Source organism: Olea europaea, unplaced genomic scaffold, assembly GCF_002742605.1.
Source record: "Olea europaea var. sylvestris unplaced genomic scaffold, O_europaea_v1 scaffold971, whole genome shotgun sequence".
Classification (NCBI taxonomy): Eukaryota; Viridiplantae; Streptophyta; class Magnoliopsida; order Lamiales; family Oleaceae; genus Olea; species Olea europaea.
This window is the reverse complement of record NW_019268212.1, coordinates 338,603-354,969: the sequence shown is the minus strand read 5'-3', so window position 1 is coordinate 354,969 and position 16,367 is coordinate 338,603. Positions and strand designations below refer to the sequence as shown.

Sequence of the window (16,367 nt, the reverse complement as noted above, 5' to 3'; positions counted from 1 at the left end):
GCCCATAGGCGTTGTCTTATCAATTGTTAAACAATTATAAAAAGAACAAGAATCACTATCAAGCTTTTGAGTCAAACAGTTTGCACATGTTTGGTGGATAAGGACACATTTGAAAGGTCTTAATCTAAAGGCCAAATGGAATCAAACATCTTTAACCTTAGTTAATATCGAATCTTTTGATATTATAGTCCAAGTAAAGCACAACATTATGTTGGAATAACTCATTTATTGATTCACTTGGACCTGTGGGCTAGCAAGAAATGATGACTCTTCTTGTTAAAGACTTGGAATTCCATCTTTGGAGTTGTTCAAACCTTTTATATGTGTGTTTATACTTTCATCTTTATTCGATGTGATCCTTAACATGTCGTGTAAGATGGTGACTAGTTTGAGCTAATTAAATTTGAAACTCATATGCTCATTTTTGGAGTATTCATCAAATCGAATAGTTCGTTTGAGTTTAATTGGTTCTGATATCAAATTAAGATTTAGATAAAACTTAAAAAACCTTACTGAATTTGTACTGAAGCTAATGTGGCAGCATGCGGTTGGACCTTTTTATTTTTCTTTTTCCATCTTTCAATGATACAGTGCCATCTATTGTCTGTAAAGATTTTTTGTCGGAAAATTCTGTACTTGTAGCATGACTGTTAAGATTTGATGTTTCATCTTAAATGTGGATATAGATTTTTATCATTATTTGATGTCCCGTGAAAAGGTGACAAATTTGAACAAATTAGTCTTGAAATTTGTGTGCTTATTTTTAAGTTTTAATCGAATCGAATTTTTAGTTTGAGCTTAATGGCTTTGATACCATATTAAAATTTGATGTTTCATCTTAAAATGTCAACTTTATTAAAAGGAATAGTCCTAACTCTTATGTGTGAGTCTATATTTTTTCATTTTTCAATATGGGATTTGTCTTGGGTTGGTTTGCTAGCAAACGAAGTGCATCGTAGATACGTGTCAAACATACATGCACCCATGTGTGTACTTCCTCTCTCGATATAGATTATTATAGACAGATGCTTAATTCTTTTTGTCCTCGAGGACAGATTTTTCAAGATACTCTAATTTGTGCCGTTCACATCAAGTGGATATGTTACTATTGAACTAATTTACAGGATGTTCTGCCCTAAAGCTTTGGAAAATGGTATTGTAAACTGATATATTTTATTCTATTCAGATGAAAAAAACCCACTGTCTCAGTATATCATCCAACTAAGAAGACACGACTCTATCGAGTTAATGGAGAAAAAGGATAAAAATCAATCTTGACCCCTTTTCGTCGGGCTCTTCATATTGTTCGCACAACTATTTTTCTGATCGATCTAGACAGGAACAAATTTGATATCCAATACATTCATTTTTCCTTCATATCCCTCAAGTTCTTCCTAGAAAAATGTTACATTAACTTGTCAAAACATTTCTTCTTTTTGTTTAAGAAAGGCATTGTGATTCATATGAAGACACAAGTGCAAAACGACAATGAAAAAGGCTGTCTTTGGCAGCACAGATCGTGAGAATATTTTCCGGTGGGACGAGCGACAACCGTCCATTTGGTCCTCCTTTCGGTGGAATCCAATCAAATCGGTTCAGGTTTCAAGTTTATTTTAGTTTGATTTTCTTCGACATAAATCGTATGAATATCCCGTTACACATTATAGACGTATGTAAAATAAAATGTATAGTCGATTTCTCCATTTTATTCCTACCCACCTCTCCACAGCCGCGTCCCTATTTGACAAGGATATATTGAGAATTCAATGAACTTGATTACATAATTTAAAAATCAGGGCTCTTTTCAATTTTCTCTCCCAACTTCGTCCTCCTTAATTATTTTCCTCCAAAAATTTCCAAGAATACAATGCTCTTTTTTCATGTAAAGTCCACATCATAAATACATACAAAATGTGAATGAAGGGCAGCCTGGCCAATAAATGACTTCATATTATAGCATGTGCTAGGGGCAGCTTCTGCTTCTTGTTCTGTCTAATCATCACCAGATTTCTGCTTAAAACACAATCTTTATGTTACTATTTGCATGAATATTAGCTCCATCTGCCCAAGAAAATCCAGCCAGAGTAAAGATGCACTTAAAAACTCTTGGCCAAAATTTGATGCATTTCTCAATAATTGTTTACATGTGATCTTAGGCAGCACAACCAACCTCATCGGCAAGGTGATTTAACCCAGGTGGAGGACAAGTCGAGCCAAACCGAGCTAGTTAGATTCGACTCGAACATGCGATTTTATGCCAAACCCACAAATATCTTGGTATACTTTCCCTTCCACAAATTCACTTGGCAGCCTTACCATACCTGACCAGTTGGTTGATATTTACGCAATGGATCTGGGTTGGGAGGGGAAAAAAGAAAAGGTCAAGTAAATTTAATACAAATTGAACAAGAAAAAAAAATGAAGAAGAAAACAAGTTCATGCTGACATTAGAGTAATCTATAGTCTTCTTTATTTTACACGAATTTATTGTTTTGAGAACAACCGACCGAACTTGGTCTCTATAAATTTACGCAAGTTATCCAATTACTCTTTACCGTTCCGTCTAGGCACTTACTAGTTTTGCTAAAAGATTCAAAACTATTAGACATCATAGATCACAACAGATTATGTTAGTTTTTGTCCACTCTTTAGTTTATTGTAACATGTCCAACTCATATCACTTCATTCTTATGAAGTAAACCTCTTTAGACTATGAAAAACATATCACATTGTCACTATCTTACTTATCCCCGATACGGTTCAACTCCACTTATTGATGTTATACTCTCTAATATATCAATACTTCCATCTAGGGATAGCAAACGGACCAAGTTATCATTGGCTCGACTCAACCCGATCAACTAGGCTCGTTTTGAGACAAGTCATGGGTTGAGCTGAGGTCACTTTTTTATTTTTTTTCCACGATCTAGCTCATTTTCTTTTTACTTTATTAATATTTTCTTTTTTCTTTATTAATTTCTTAAATAAAATTTACTTTTTTGGGGCTTCTTTTGTTAAATTTAGTAACGAAAAAAACAGTCGGCTTGTGGGCAGCTCGGGTCGTCCCATGAGTCCAAGGGTCAAGCCAAGCTGAAAATAAAATTTGAACAAAAGCTCAAATATTTAAGGACCGAACCGACTTGCATTGCCACACCTACTTCCATCTATATATCTAATTTTTGGCCACATTCACTTTATAAAAAAAAAATTTCTTTAATTGCAAGGCCAAAAATCTTTTGCTATTTGGCATAAAAAATGAATAAAATTTAGTACAATTTTCTCTGCAAAAGGGTGGGTTTAGTACTGACTTTTCACGATGGGTACAGTATAAATTGGTTTTTGGATGAGCATTGAAACATATTCATCAGTACTTGGTTGTCCCCAACGCAACCGTGTCATAGCTACAGCACAGTTCACACCTTTGTTCACAACCCCCTCACATCAGGCTGACCCGCACACGTTAAAAAAAAAATAGAGGTGGGACTCCCTCATTGTAAGGGGCTGTGAATGCTGCTGTACAGCCCGCACTGTACAAGCAGCTTAGTCCCACGCAAACTTTCACATGCTGGACTGATCAAATTGTCAGGGAAAGTCTAGTAATTATTTGGACCACCATTTTTTCATTTTTGGATAAGAAAAACTTGTTGCTTTTACGCACATACTGAGTTTTATGCAGTACAATATGCAGAACCTTTTTATTCTTTTGTTTCTTTATGCTATTCAGTAGTGTTTAACTTGTTTGCTGAACATAATTTAAACCACTCATGAAGTGGCATGTTTGAGAGGTTTTGATTCGGCATAAAACTAACTTAAAAATAGTTACTTTTCTCAGGAATTATCTTTTACAAACTTTCTGGAAAAGTTACTTTTAGCCCCTGTTTGTTTCTCATTTTCGGAAGAATGGGAATGAAAAATATAGCCGTTACGGGCCCACACAAGAGATAAAAATTTAAATTTGATGGCTTGATGTGATGGATAACAGTCATATTTTTCACTTTAATGGGGAAAGAATGTGAAACAAATAGGGGCTTAAATTACTTTAAGCATAGTGAAACGTGCTATTTACAAATCTGAAGTTTGAGTTCTCTTTAGACCCGAGATTCATCTACTGCAGTTTTTGCATCTGTGAGGAGGTAAAGCACTTCAAGAACTCAAATTGAGTTGCTGAAAAAGAAAGATACTGAATAAATATTAAATACGATAAAACCTTCTTAACACGACTTGTTGATGCACAAACTTGTTACACAAAACTCGACTACAACAACTTATTGATAGCTATTGCCACAATTTGGAAATAAAAACTACTTATAATAATCTAAAAATGGACATAACAGAGAGAACTGTTCAACCAGCTGCAGATGGAAATTAGACAGTTTTCTAGCAATGTAAACCATGTATCCTTATTAGTTGAGCAGAGGGAGGAACTGGAAACCAGCAGGAACTATCTCTGCTATATTCAGAAGTCCAACAAGGGTCGTTCTGACAAACTTTAACGACGAAATAAGTCCTTCGACTGATGGCAGGTTTGCATTGCAAGTCGAAAGAGGCGTCTTAACCACCAATCTGCAATTGGATAGTAAAGTCGAGAGAACATTTAGGCCCCGTTTGATTACGAAGGAGGAAAAGGAAAAGGAATTCCACCTAAGTTGGAAAACAAAAAACCACCATATCCATAAGAATTCATTTTCCATGGAATTGGCCAAAAACGTGCTTTAAATGGTTGTACATAAGAATTCGAATTCCATTTCCACATGCGAATCAAACAGTCAAAGTGGAAATTATTTTTCTTGGATGTGACATTTTCCATGGAAAATGTTGTAATCAAACAGGGCCTTAGTAGTGGATTTAACGCGATTGAAAATTCTCTAGAGCTATTGGTGGTTGCACTAGCTACTATATTTCCAGCCCCACATTGCAACTGCACCAGAGCATCTGGAGGGAAACATGGCAACTTTAGTTTAAGTACGAGGTTTTACAAAACAAGTGCATGAAGTTTTTTTTACGTGTATTATAATCATGACAAAATTGTAAGGAAAATTCCATTTGTACACCAAGAGTTGTACACCCGTGTACACCCCTCCATCTGAGGAGGGTGTATACCCTTATGTACGTGTGGCATCTCCCAAATTGTAATACACAGCTACAAATAGGAGCAGTGATATGATCCAGGAATCGAGTCAGACGAAGGCAAGTGCGAGACGAGACCCGTTGATAGTCGATGGCGGACCAATGACGCGATCAAGGGCAAAGCAAGTGAAACAAGCGATGGGATTGCTCGTTTAAGAAACTATTGATAGAACCATGTTCAAGACTCAAAATGGGACAAGTTTCGTGTTCGGGTCGAAGGCCGAAACAAAATGGATCAATGCGTTACAAGCAGCCGAAGACGAGAGTGGGCAGTGTAACCATGCGGCCGCACAGCATGAGAACGAGATTTCAATTGGCCGAAATTTTATTACCATGCGGCCGCACGTGTTATAACCATGCGACCGCATGGTTCATTTCTGGGCACAATTTTCCTTTTTTTCACGTTTTTCCTTACTTTACTAGAATTTCATTCTTAATCAAACTTCTACCATATTGGACGAATATTTTAGAAATTTTGTTAGATTATTAGAATTATATATCCTTTTGACTTCTATTCGAGGAATAGTATAAATAGGAGAATATTTTTTCATTGTAAAAACCTTTGAACTTTTGACTTTGAATTAATATTATAGAGAGAGAAAATTATTCTTTCAATCTATTGTTCTTCTTAAACAATCTTGGGACTTATCAAGATTCAACTTCTTGTGGCGTTCTATCAATCGGATTGTGGGTTCTTTCAATTGTAATCAAGGGGTTTTAGGTTCTTTGTTAATCTAGGGTTTCTTGGTTCAATTCTTGGGGTTAAAGATCTAAAATCGGGTTCGTATTAGCGTTCTTGGGTTCTGCATCAATCTCGTTGTGGGTTTCGTAGTTTTCATTGCTACGGGGTTCGCATCAGTTGGTATCAGAGCTTTGGTTCCAATTTAATCAAGTTATATATTTTGTTTTCTAATTTTTTTTCAATTCCTTGTGTTCTTGTGTCCAGAAGGTTTTTTTTTTTTATCTTTGATCCAAAAAATTTCATCAAAAATCTTCAAATTTCGTTTTTGGGCTCAATTTTCGTCCAAATCAGTTTTCGTTTTCTTTGTTGGTTTTGTTATTGATTTCCGGATCTTAAAAAAAATTACTGTTCATCCGTACGGTACTGTTCATTCGTACAGACCAAAAGAACTGTTAAATATTATTGATCCGTCAAATACCAACTTTTATTATTCATTATCGTTTCTAAATTACTTGGACACATTAAATCGTTCCATTCCTTCAATTTAAATCAAGTTTTAGAAGTTTTCTTTGAGTCCTTTGTTACAATTATTAAGTCACATCCGGTTTGGGGAATTCTACACGAATTGATTGATTGATTGAGTTCATTGATTGCTCCTAGAGGCAATTGTTGAAAGAATTGAGTGGTAAAAGGCAGAGAGGTGAGCTTAATAGAGGGTAAAAGCCTTGTGTGTGTTCCGAGTGACTTTTGGTGAGGCAGTAAAATAAAATTTTAGTGTTAGGATGTCAGAAAGGGTAGAATCAAACTCAAACCGACAAGGCAATAATAGCAATACATCGGAGGATTTAGTGCAAAGATTTGAGAGGGCGTTTGGAGATGTGAGAGATAGGTTAGAGAAGCAGGAGGCTTGGATGAATAGATTAGATACATCGGTGGCTAATCTTAGTCGAGGGCATCGGGTGGATGTATTCGATGCCAGAGGACCGGATAGATGGGAGCTTAGGAGGGAAAGGCGAGAGGAGTATGGATATGGGAGTGACATGAGCGAAGATGAATTTCACGGTGTTGAGATGGGAAGGATGAGGTTCGACAGACGTGGTCGGAATGATCGTGGGGAGGAGTTGGATGGAAACTTGGGAAGTATAAAAATGACAGTTCATTCGTTCAAAGGAAGGAGTGATCCCGAGGTATACCTGGAGTGGGAAAGGAAGGTTTAAATGATCTTCGAGTGTTATAACTATTCGGAGGAGAAAAAGATGAAGCTAAAAGTTTTGGAGTTCAGTGACTATGCAATTTCATGGTGGGTTCAAGTGATTACTTCATAATGTAGGAGTGGGGGAAGACCAATCAGCACTTGGGAGGAATTGAAGTCATTGATGAGAAAGAGGTTTTTCCTAGCCACTATTATCGAGAGATCCATAAAAAACTGCAAGGTCTATATCAAGGGTCGAAAAGTGTAGAGAACTATCATAAGGAGATGGAAATACTCATGATTAGGGCCAATGTGGTGGAGGATCGGGAGGCTACCATGGCACGATTCTTGAATGGGTTGAATAGGGAAATTGCCAATGAGTGGAGTTGCAACATTATTTGGAGTTGGAAGAAATGTTGCATGTGGCTATGAAGGTGGAGAGACAGTTGAAGAGGAAAGGGACAGCTAGGCAGCCGTTAGGAACTTCGAGTGTTAATCCATCTGGGAAGCCAGGGTGGAACAACAACAACAAAGGTGATAAAGCGGTACCTAAATGTAGGAATGAGTGGTAGAAAGGGAAAGAAGAAAGTGCTAGCAAAACAGCACCTAAAACAGATTCACAACCATCAAGGAATCGAGACATCAAGTGTTTCAGATGCTTGGGATCAGGGCACATTGCTTCTCAATGCCCAAATAAACAGGTAATGGTTTTGTTGGATAATGGAGAAGTAGTGAGTGAAAGTGAAGGAGAGTTTGAGGACATGCCTGCATTGGAGGCCGTTGAAGAAGAAGAAAACTTGGAGTTTGCTGTTGGGGAATCGTTGGTGTCAAGGAGAGAGCTCTTAACACTTAAGTCAAAGTGGATGATTCGGAGCAGCAGCGAGAAAATATATTCCACACATATTGTAACGTCAATGATAAGGTATGTAGTATGAATACTGATAGTGGGAGTTGCACGAATGTAGCTAGTACAACTTTGGTTGAGAAATTAGGACTAGCATTATTAAGACACCCTAGGCCTTATAAGTTGTAATGGTTGAATGAAAGTGGGGAAGTTAGGGTGAATAAAAGAGTTTTAATTAATTTCTCAATTAGGAGTTATAGTGACAAAGTAGTATGTGATGTGGTGCCTATGCATGTGGGTCATATCTTGTTAGGAAGACCATGGCAATATGATAGAAGGGTCACACATGATGGTTATATGAATCGTTATAGCTTTGTCAAGGATGGGAAGACTATTACTCTTGCACCATTAACACCAGCACAAGTGTATGGAGATCAAATCAAGCTGAAAAGTGAGGAAGACGAGAGAATAAGAGAGTCGGGAAAAAGGAGAGGCAATAGTGAAACCATCAATAAGAGAGAAAATAGTGAGGTAGCTGAGAGTGGAGAAAAGAGAGAGAAGCCACATGAGCAGAGAGAAAAAGAGTCAATTGAGAGGAGAGAAAAAGAGTCAGCTGAGCGGAGAGAAAAGCCAAAAGTCAACTTCTATGCAAAAGAGAGAGTTGAAAAAGGCTATGAGCGATAATAGGCAAATGATATTGTTAGTGTACAAGGAGTCCCTCCTCAATTTTAAGGATTCTAACACATCCCTCCCTAGTTTGGTTAAATCTTTATTGCAGGAGTTCGACGATATGTTTCCTAAGAAGATGCCAAGTGGATTGCCACCAATCAGAGGCATCGAGCACCAGATTGACTTTGTACCCGGAGCTGCCATACCGAATCGACCAGCTTACCGAAGCAATCCCGAGGAGACGAATGAGCTTCAAAAGCAAGTGGAGGAGTTGATGAGCGAAGGTTATGTCGGGGAGAGCATGAGTCCATGTGCTGTACTTATTTTGCTGGTGCTTAAGAAGGATGGGACTTGGAGAATGTGTGTGGATTGTCGAGCTATCAACAATATCACGGTAAAGTATCGTCACCCAATACCTAGGCTAGATGATATGATTGATGAGTTGCATGGTGCTTGCATTTTTAGTAAGATTGATCTTAAGAGTGGGTATCATCAAATACGCATGCAGGAAGGTGATGAATAGAAAATGGCGTTTAAGACTAAGTATGGATTGTATGAATGGTTAGTTATGCCGTTTGGACTCACTAATGCACCGAGCACTTTTATGCGTTTAATGGACCATGTTTTGCGTACTTTTATTGGGAAATTTGTTGTAATTTATTTTGATAACATCTTAATCTATAACAAAAATCTAGATGAGCATTTAGAACATTTAAAGTGTGTGCTTGTTGTGTTGCGAAAGGAACAACTGTATGCTAATTTCAAAAAGTGCACATTTTGCATGAAAATAGTTGTTTTCCTAGGATTTGTGGTTAGTGCTAACGGGGTGGGAGTCGATAAAGAAAAAATAAAAGCTATTAAAGAATGGCCAACACCTAAGACTATAACCGAAGTTAGGAGTTTTTATAGTTTGACTAGTTTTTCTAAGCGATTTGTAAGATATTTTAGCACCATCACCACACTGTTGACTGAAATAGTAAAAAAGATTGTAGCTTTTCATTGGGGAGAATCTTAAGAAATTGCATTTAACACAATTAAGGATAAGCTATGTAAAGTACTTGTTTTGGCATTACCAAATTTTGATAAAACATTCGAGGTTGAGTGTGATGCATCAAGAATAGGCATAGGAGCAGTGTTAATGCAGGAAAGGAGACCTATTGCTTACTTTAGCGAAAAGTTGAGCGGGGCAGCATTGAATTATCCGACATATGACAAGGAGCTGTATTCACTTGTTCGAGCATCGGAGACTTGGCAGCACTACTTATGGCCAAAGGAATTCGTGATACACACCAATCATGAATCTTTAAAGCATTTGCGAGGTCAAGGTAAGTTGAACGAAAGACATGCGAGATGGGTGGAGTTTATAGAGACATTTTCCTACGTCATCAAGTACAAACAAGGTAACGAAAATATAGTTGCTGATGCGTTGTCTCGAATGTACGTGCTTTTAAATTCATTAAGTACTAAATTACTTGGTTTCGAATATATTAAGGGCATGTATGAATCTGATTGTGATTTTTCTAGTATTTATGCTTCATGTGACAAAGGTGCATTTGATAAATTCTATAGGCATGAAGGATATTTGTTTAGGGAAGATAAGTTGTGCATTCCTAATTGTTCTTTGCATGAATTATTGGTAAGGGAAGCACATGGGGGTGGTCTAATGGGACACTTCGGGGTTCAAAAGACTTTAGACATGTTAGGGGAACATTTTTATTGGCCGAAAATGCGACATGACGTAGAACAAATATGTGGAAAGTGCATAACTTGTAAAAAGGTTAATTCTAAGGTTCAACCCCATGGTTTGTATACTCTTTTGCATGTACCTAGTGAACCTTGGGTAGACATATCTATGGACTTTGTGTTAGGTTTGCCTAGAACAAAAAAGGGTCGGGATTCAATATTTGTAGTGGTCGATAGGTTTAGTAAAATGGCGCACTTCATACCATGTCATAAAATTGACGATGCTACTAATATTGCAGACTTATTCTTTAGGAAAATAGTACGTTTACATGGAGTACCTACAAGTATAGTGTCTGATAGGGACGTGAAGTTTTTGAGTCATTTTTGGCGTGTTCTGTGGAGTAAGTTAGGAACTAAGTTATTATTTTCTACAACTTGTCACCCACAAATAGATGGACAAAATGAGGTAGTTAATCGAATTATGACTCAATTACTTAGGACAGTGATCAATAAAAATCTGAAATCATGGGAAGAGTGTTTACCGTTTATAGAGTTTGCATATAATCGAGCTACACATTCTACTACTTCGTTTTCTCCTTTTGAAATTGTTTATGGTTTTAATTCACTGACACCTATGGATTTAATGTCTTTGCCTTTGCATGAACGAGGTAACTTGGATGGGAAACGAAAAGCCGAGATGGTGAAAACACTCCATGAAAAGGTCAGGATGCAGATCGAAGAGAAAGGAAAGCTGATTGCATCAAAAGCAAATAAAGGAAGAGGACGCGTTACATTTGAGTCTGGAGATTGGGTCTGGGTGCATTTCAGAAAAGAGCGTTTTCCAGAACAGAGGAAGTCAAAATTGCAACCACGAGGCGATGGACCGTTTCAAATCATCGAGAGGATCAATGACAATACATACAAAGTGGATTTACCTGGTGAGTATAATGTTTCAGCTACTTTTAATGTATCTGATCTCTTTTTGTTTGATGTAGGTTCAGATTCCAGAACGAATCATTTTGAAGAGGGAGGGGATGATATGATCCAGGAGTCGAGCCCGATGAAGGCAAGTACGAGACGAGACCCGTTGATAGTCGATGGCGGACCAATGACGCGATCAAGGGCAAAGCAAGTGAAACAAGCGATGGGATTGCTCGTTTAAGAAACTATTGATGGAACCATGTTCGGGACTCAAAATGGGACAAGTTTCGTGTTCGGGTGGAAGGTCGAAACAAAATGGATCAATGCGTTACAAGCAGTCGAAGACGAGAGTGGGCAGTGTAACCATGCGGCCGCACAGCATGAGATCGAGATTTCAATTGGCAGAAATTTTATTACCATGCAGCCACACGTGTTATAACCATGCGACCGCATGGTTCATTTCTGGGCGCGATTTTCCTTTTTTCTAAGTTTTTCCTTATTTTACTAAAATTTCATTCTTAATCAAACTCCTACCATATTGGACGAATATTTTAGGAATTTTGTTAGATTATTAGAATTATATTTCCTTTTGACTTCTATTCGAGGAATAGTATAAATAGGAGAATATTTTTTCATTGTAAAAACCTTTGAACTTTTGACTTTGAATTAATATTATAGAGAGGGAAATTTATTCTTTCAATCTATTGTTCTTCTTGAACAATTTTGGAACTTATCAAGATTCAACTTCTTGTGGCGTTCTATCAATCGGATTGTGGGTTCTTTCAATTGTAATCAAGGGGTTTTAGGTTTTTTGCTAATCTAGGGTTTCTTGGTTCAATTCTTGGGATTCAAGATCCAAAATCGGGTTAGTATTGGCGTTCTTGGGTTCCGCATCAATCTCGTTGTGGGTTTCGTAGTTTCCATTGCTACGGGGTTCGCATCAAGCAGCCTACAAAGTTATCATCGCTATTAATAGAATCTTTAAGAGAATAATCGACACATTTAATGGAAGTCTCACCTAGGCATGGTTATTGCACGTTTATCGTGTCAAAAGGAGAAGGAAACAAAAAAAGAAAAAAAGACATGAAATATGAGCAGCAAAGCCTGGACTATGTATATACACAATCTTATGGATAAATGACACATGAAAAATATAGAAAAGTATCAAGAAATCGAGAAACAGGATTAGTGTTTAGAAGGTAACATAGTTTGTTTCATTAGTTCTTTGACATCGGAAAAAAACTTACTAGGGAAAACTGGTGTTGCAGTGCCATTGACACCTATATTGCCATTGACAGTGCAAAATACAGTTCCGTTGGTACTTATTAGGCGAAAAAGGTTACCAAGAAGTCCTTGTTGGGCTTCTATAATTACTGGTGCTATTATTGCGACAGCCATGAAAATTATTAAGAGATTTGGTTTAAGGGCCATGGTGTCTCTGGGATAATAAAAATAGAAAGGCAAAAGCTGCTGATTTTGCTACAAATTTAGGGCTAAATGCAGCCAATTTATAGGAAACATTGCACAGGGCATGTCGACGAAGCAAAATTTTGTGGACTAAATTAGAAATTCTTGTTTTTTTACGGAGTATTAAAGAAGAAAAAGAAACTAAAATCTTGTCTGGTGTACTGCTTTGTCATATTTAATACTACTAATCAAACATGCTCGGAAAATTTGGGCTTCTATAATTACTGGTCCTATTATTGCAACAGCCATGAAAATTATTAAGAGATTTGGTTTAAGGGCCATGGTGTCTCTGGGTTAATAAAAATAGAAAGGCAAAAGCTGCTGATTTTGCTACAAATTAAGGGCTAAATGCAGCCAATTTATAGGAAACGTTGCACAGGGCATATCGACGGAGCAAAATTTTGTGGACTAAATTAGAAATTCTTGTTTTTTTACGGAGTATTAAAGAAGAAAAAGAAGCTAAAATCTTGTATGGTGTACTGCTTTGTCCTATTTAATACTACTAATCAAACATGCTCGGAAATTTTGGATAAGGGATTGTATGAACCGTATTTAAAGTCAAAAGAGACAAGTTTTGGTAGGTTTTTTCCCCAAGATTTGCCTCTCAGATTTGAACTAGCATATGCAGTTTATTGTCACCTTGCTTGCCTTTACTTTGTGGGCTTCACTCTAGAGGTAGATCTACTGCCCTTCCTAAGCTTCAATATAGCATGCTTTATTTGGCCTCTATAAGGAAATTTTTTCTTCTTTCTTTTTCAGAACCAATTAATGGTCCAATTAAGGCAATTTGCCAGAAGTTGACTCGCCTCGAAAAATCGAAATTTAAGACTAATTATTTCAGTAGAGTAGAGAGATTTTCTGTTCATTACAGGATTCCTCTGTTCGCTTATCTAGTTATGATTGGTCGGATAAAATTATTCATAGGCATTCATGTAGATCAAATTACAAATTCAGTATGGGATTCGAGTACCTAGTTTTATTCATCCGACAGTGAACGAACTTTCAGTACAAATGCAAGAAGAATAGATCAAGCGAACTGTCACAATGCAAGCCTTTATCGGCAGGAAAGGGGGTGGGAGAATCTGACTGTAGGAGCAATTGGCCCAAGAAAATCTCTACTCCCTCTTGATTAGGGAACTTGCAAGAATGAAGCAAATGACACTAGACAACATATGACATTTTAGGAAATTCTTTCATTATCAGAATCCTCCCAATCCACGTCTCCCAGTGTATCATCCTCCTCGCTATCTCATCAATCTCCACTATTTTTGTTGGATATTGTTGGCCGTTCGAGTTAATTTATTTGTACTCGTAAAAATTTGAAATAAAATATATATATTTATTTTTTGATAAATTGTTTGTATTAGTTTGAGCTTGCGTATGTTTGTACATCATTTTGATATTGTGAATCGAATGTGTAATTATTCGATCTAAATTTTAAAGTCCATGGTTGGTAAATAAAGATGAACACTTTATTTTGATAAAGATCATCTCAGTTTTATTAAAGTTCATTTTTGACATTCTCAATTAGATTGAGAGTACATTTTCAACGTATTGGATTGGATCGTGTGAAATTTAATTTGTGGCATTAACCACACGATTTTAATTTTACTTGACTATCTTAGGTGGGACCTTAATCATGTGCAGGTGATGAATTAGGTAACTCGAAATTCTTTGATGTATAAATTGGTGAGATCAAATTGTTGGTTAATAACTTCGTGTCTTGAAAATTAAAGTAATATAACATGGAACATATATTCACAATATAGAATCAGTCACTTATTTAATAAGCATGATCATGAGCTCAAAATAATTCTGATGGATAGTTAAAATTTGAGCTCATTAACTCAACATTAATTATTGAGTTAATCTTGTAATGTGATTACATGGAACCATCAGATTGAAAATGGAATTCGAGGATGTGTATATTTGGAAAAATTACATTTTGGTCATTTTAACCTTGTTCCATATATTCGGAATGGTTGCCAAGGGTCTTATGCAAGAAAGATAAGCTAGGGGATATAATAATCAATTATACAACTTTGAATATATTGGATTAGATCCGTGAAATTTAACTTGTGGCATTAACCACATGGTTTTACATTACTTGACTATCTTCCCTGGGGACCTTAGTCGTGTGCACGTGATGAATTTAATAAATTGAAATTCTTTGATGTATCAATTGGTGAGATCAAATTGTTGGTCAATAACTTGGTGTCTTAAAATCACAATATAGAATCTCTCACTTATTAATAGGCACAATCATGAGCTCAAAATATTTTTGGTGGGCAGTTAAAATTTGAGCTCATTAATTTTGAATTAATATTGTAATGTGATTACATGGAACTGTCAGATACAAAATGAAATTCGAAGATGTTTATATTTGGAAAAATGACGTTAGGGTCATTTTAACTTTGTTCCATATATTCGAAATGGTTTTCGAGGGTCATATGCAAGAAAGATAAGTTAGGGAATATAATAATCAACTATACAACTTTGGTAATTTTTGTAATTCTGAGAGTGCAATTTCTTTCTTCTAGTGGAATAGAATGAGTTTAATAATTATCTTAACCAGTTGACTGGGTCAAGATAAATTTATAGAAGCCTAGATTTATAGAATTTGATTAAATCCTTTCGACGACTTCAAAATAAGAATTAAGATAAAATATAAGAATTATAGTTTATAGTGAATTGTAGTTAAAGTAGTGACTTTAATTGGACAATGACGTGACAATCAAACAGCCACGTGTATTGGACACGTTATATATATATATATATATATAATTCACGATAAATTATAACCCTTATAATTTATTCTAATTCTTGTCTTGAAACCATTGAAACGAGCTAATCGGAACCAATTAAACTAAGCTTCAATAAGTTAATCTTGCCCTGAGTTAACTCTTGGTCAATGAGAGATAACGTACTATCTTGTTTAATTCCACTATAAGGACAAGATTGCACTCTCAGTCTAATTGAAATTGTTGAAATGTCTAATTAATAATTATATTCTTTGACTTATCGTTTTTACATATTATCCTCATCGATCATTTCGAATATTTAGAACAAGGTTGAAATGATCAAAACGCCATTTTTCAAATATTCATAAATTCTCAAATTTCATTTTCTATTTGGTAGTTCCATGTGGTCACATCACAATATTAAATTCAACAATAAATGTCAGATGATTGAGCTAAAATTTAACTATCCATTAGAAAATTCTCTGAGTTCATGATTGTGCCTAATAAATAGGTGACGGATTCCATACAGCAAATATATGCTCCCGTTATTTTACTTTAATTCTCAAGGCACCAAAATATTGACCAGCTTGCTGATCTCACCCATTGATATCCCCTGAAGAACTTCAAATTAGTAATTGAATTCATTAGCCGCTAAAGATTAGGTCCTAGATACTATAATCAAGTGAAATTAAATCCACGTGTCATATCAAAAATTAAATTTTACACGATCTAATCCAATACATTCAAAATGTACTTTAAAAGATGAACTAAGATAAAATTGAGACAATATTATCAAAATAAAGTATTCGTCTTTATTCACGATTGAGGACTATAAAATTTAAATCGAATTAAATTAAAACATTTTGTACTTGACAACTTAAGCATTCGATTTATAATATCAAGTGATCTCCAAACAAGTACAAGCTCAAATTAATACAAATAAATTATCGAAAAAATTAATATTTTATTTCAATTGTAATCTATACAAATAACTTACTCACGAGCAAATACAATCTAATGTGCCCGAAGATTGAATATTTT

General features: G+C 35.9%; 1 protein-coding gene across 1 annotated transcript; it reads right to left on the bottom strand.

Moving 5' to 3' along the window:
- Positions 1 to 4,403: 4,403 nt before the first annotated feature.
- LOC111392738 (phylloplanin-like) lies at positions 4,404 to 12,549 on the bottom strand. The gene is made up of 3 exons (XM_023018138.1): positions 12,366 to 12,549; positions 4,840 to 4,932; positions 4,404 to 4,600 (listed from the first exon to the last, which is right to left on the bottom strand). The coding sequence occupies exons 1-3, from the start codon at positions 12,547 to 12,549 to the stop codon at positions 4,404 to 4,406; spliced, it is 474 nt and encodes a 157-aa protein (XP_022873906.1).
- Between the last annotated feature and the right edge of the window lie 3,818 nt (positions 12,550 to 16,367).

Coding starts and splice junctions, on each gene's coding strand:
- LOC111392738 (XM_023018138.1), bottom strand. CDS start 12,549: ATGGCCCTTAAACCAAATCTCTTAATAATTTTCATGGCTGTCGCAATA. Junction 4,933..12,365: donor TGCAACACCAGTTTTCCCTA/GTAAGTTTTTTT, acceptor GTTTCCCTCCAG/ATGCTCTGGTGCAGTTGCAA. Junction 4,601..4,839: donor TTCAATCGCGTTAAATCCAC/TACTAAGGCCCT, acceptor TAATCAAACGGG/GCCTAAATGTTCTCTCGACT.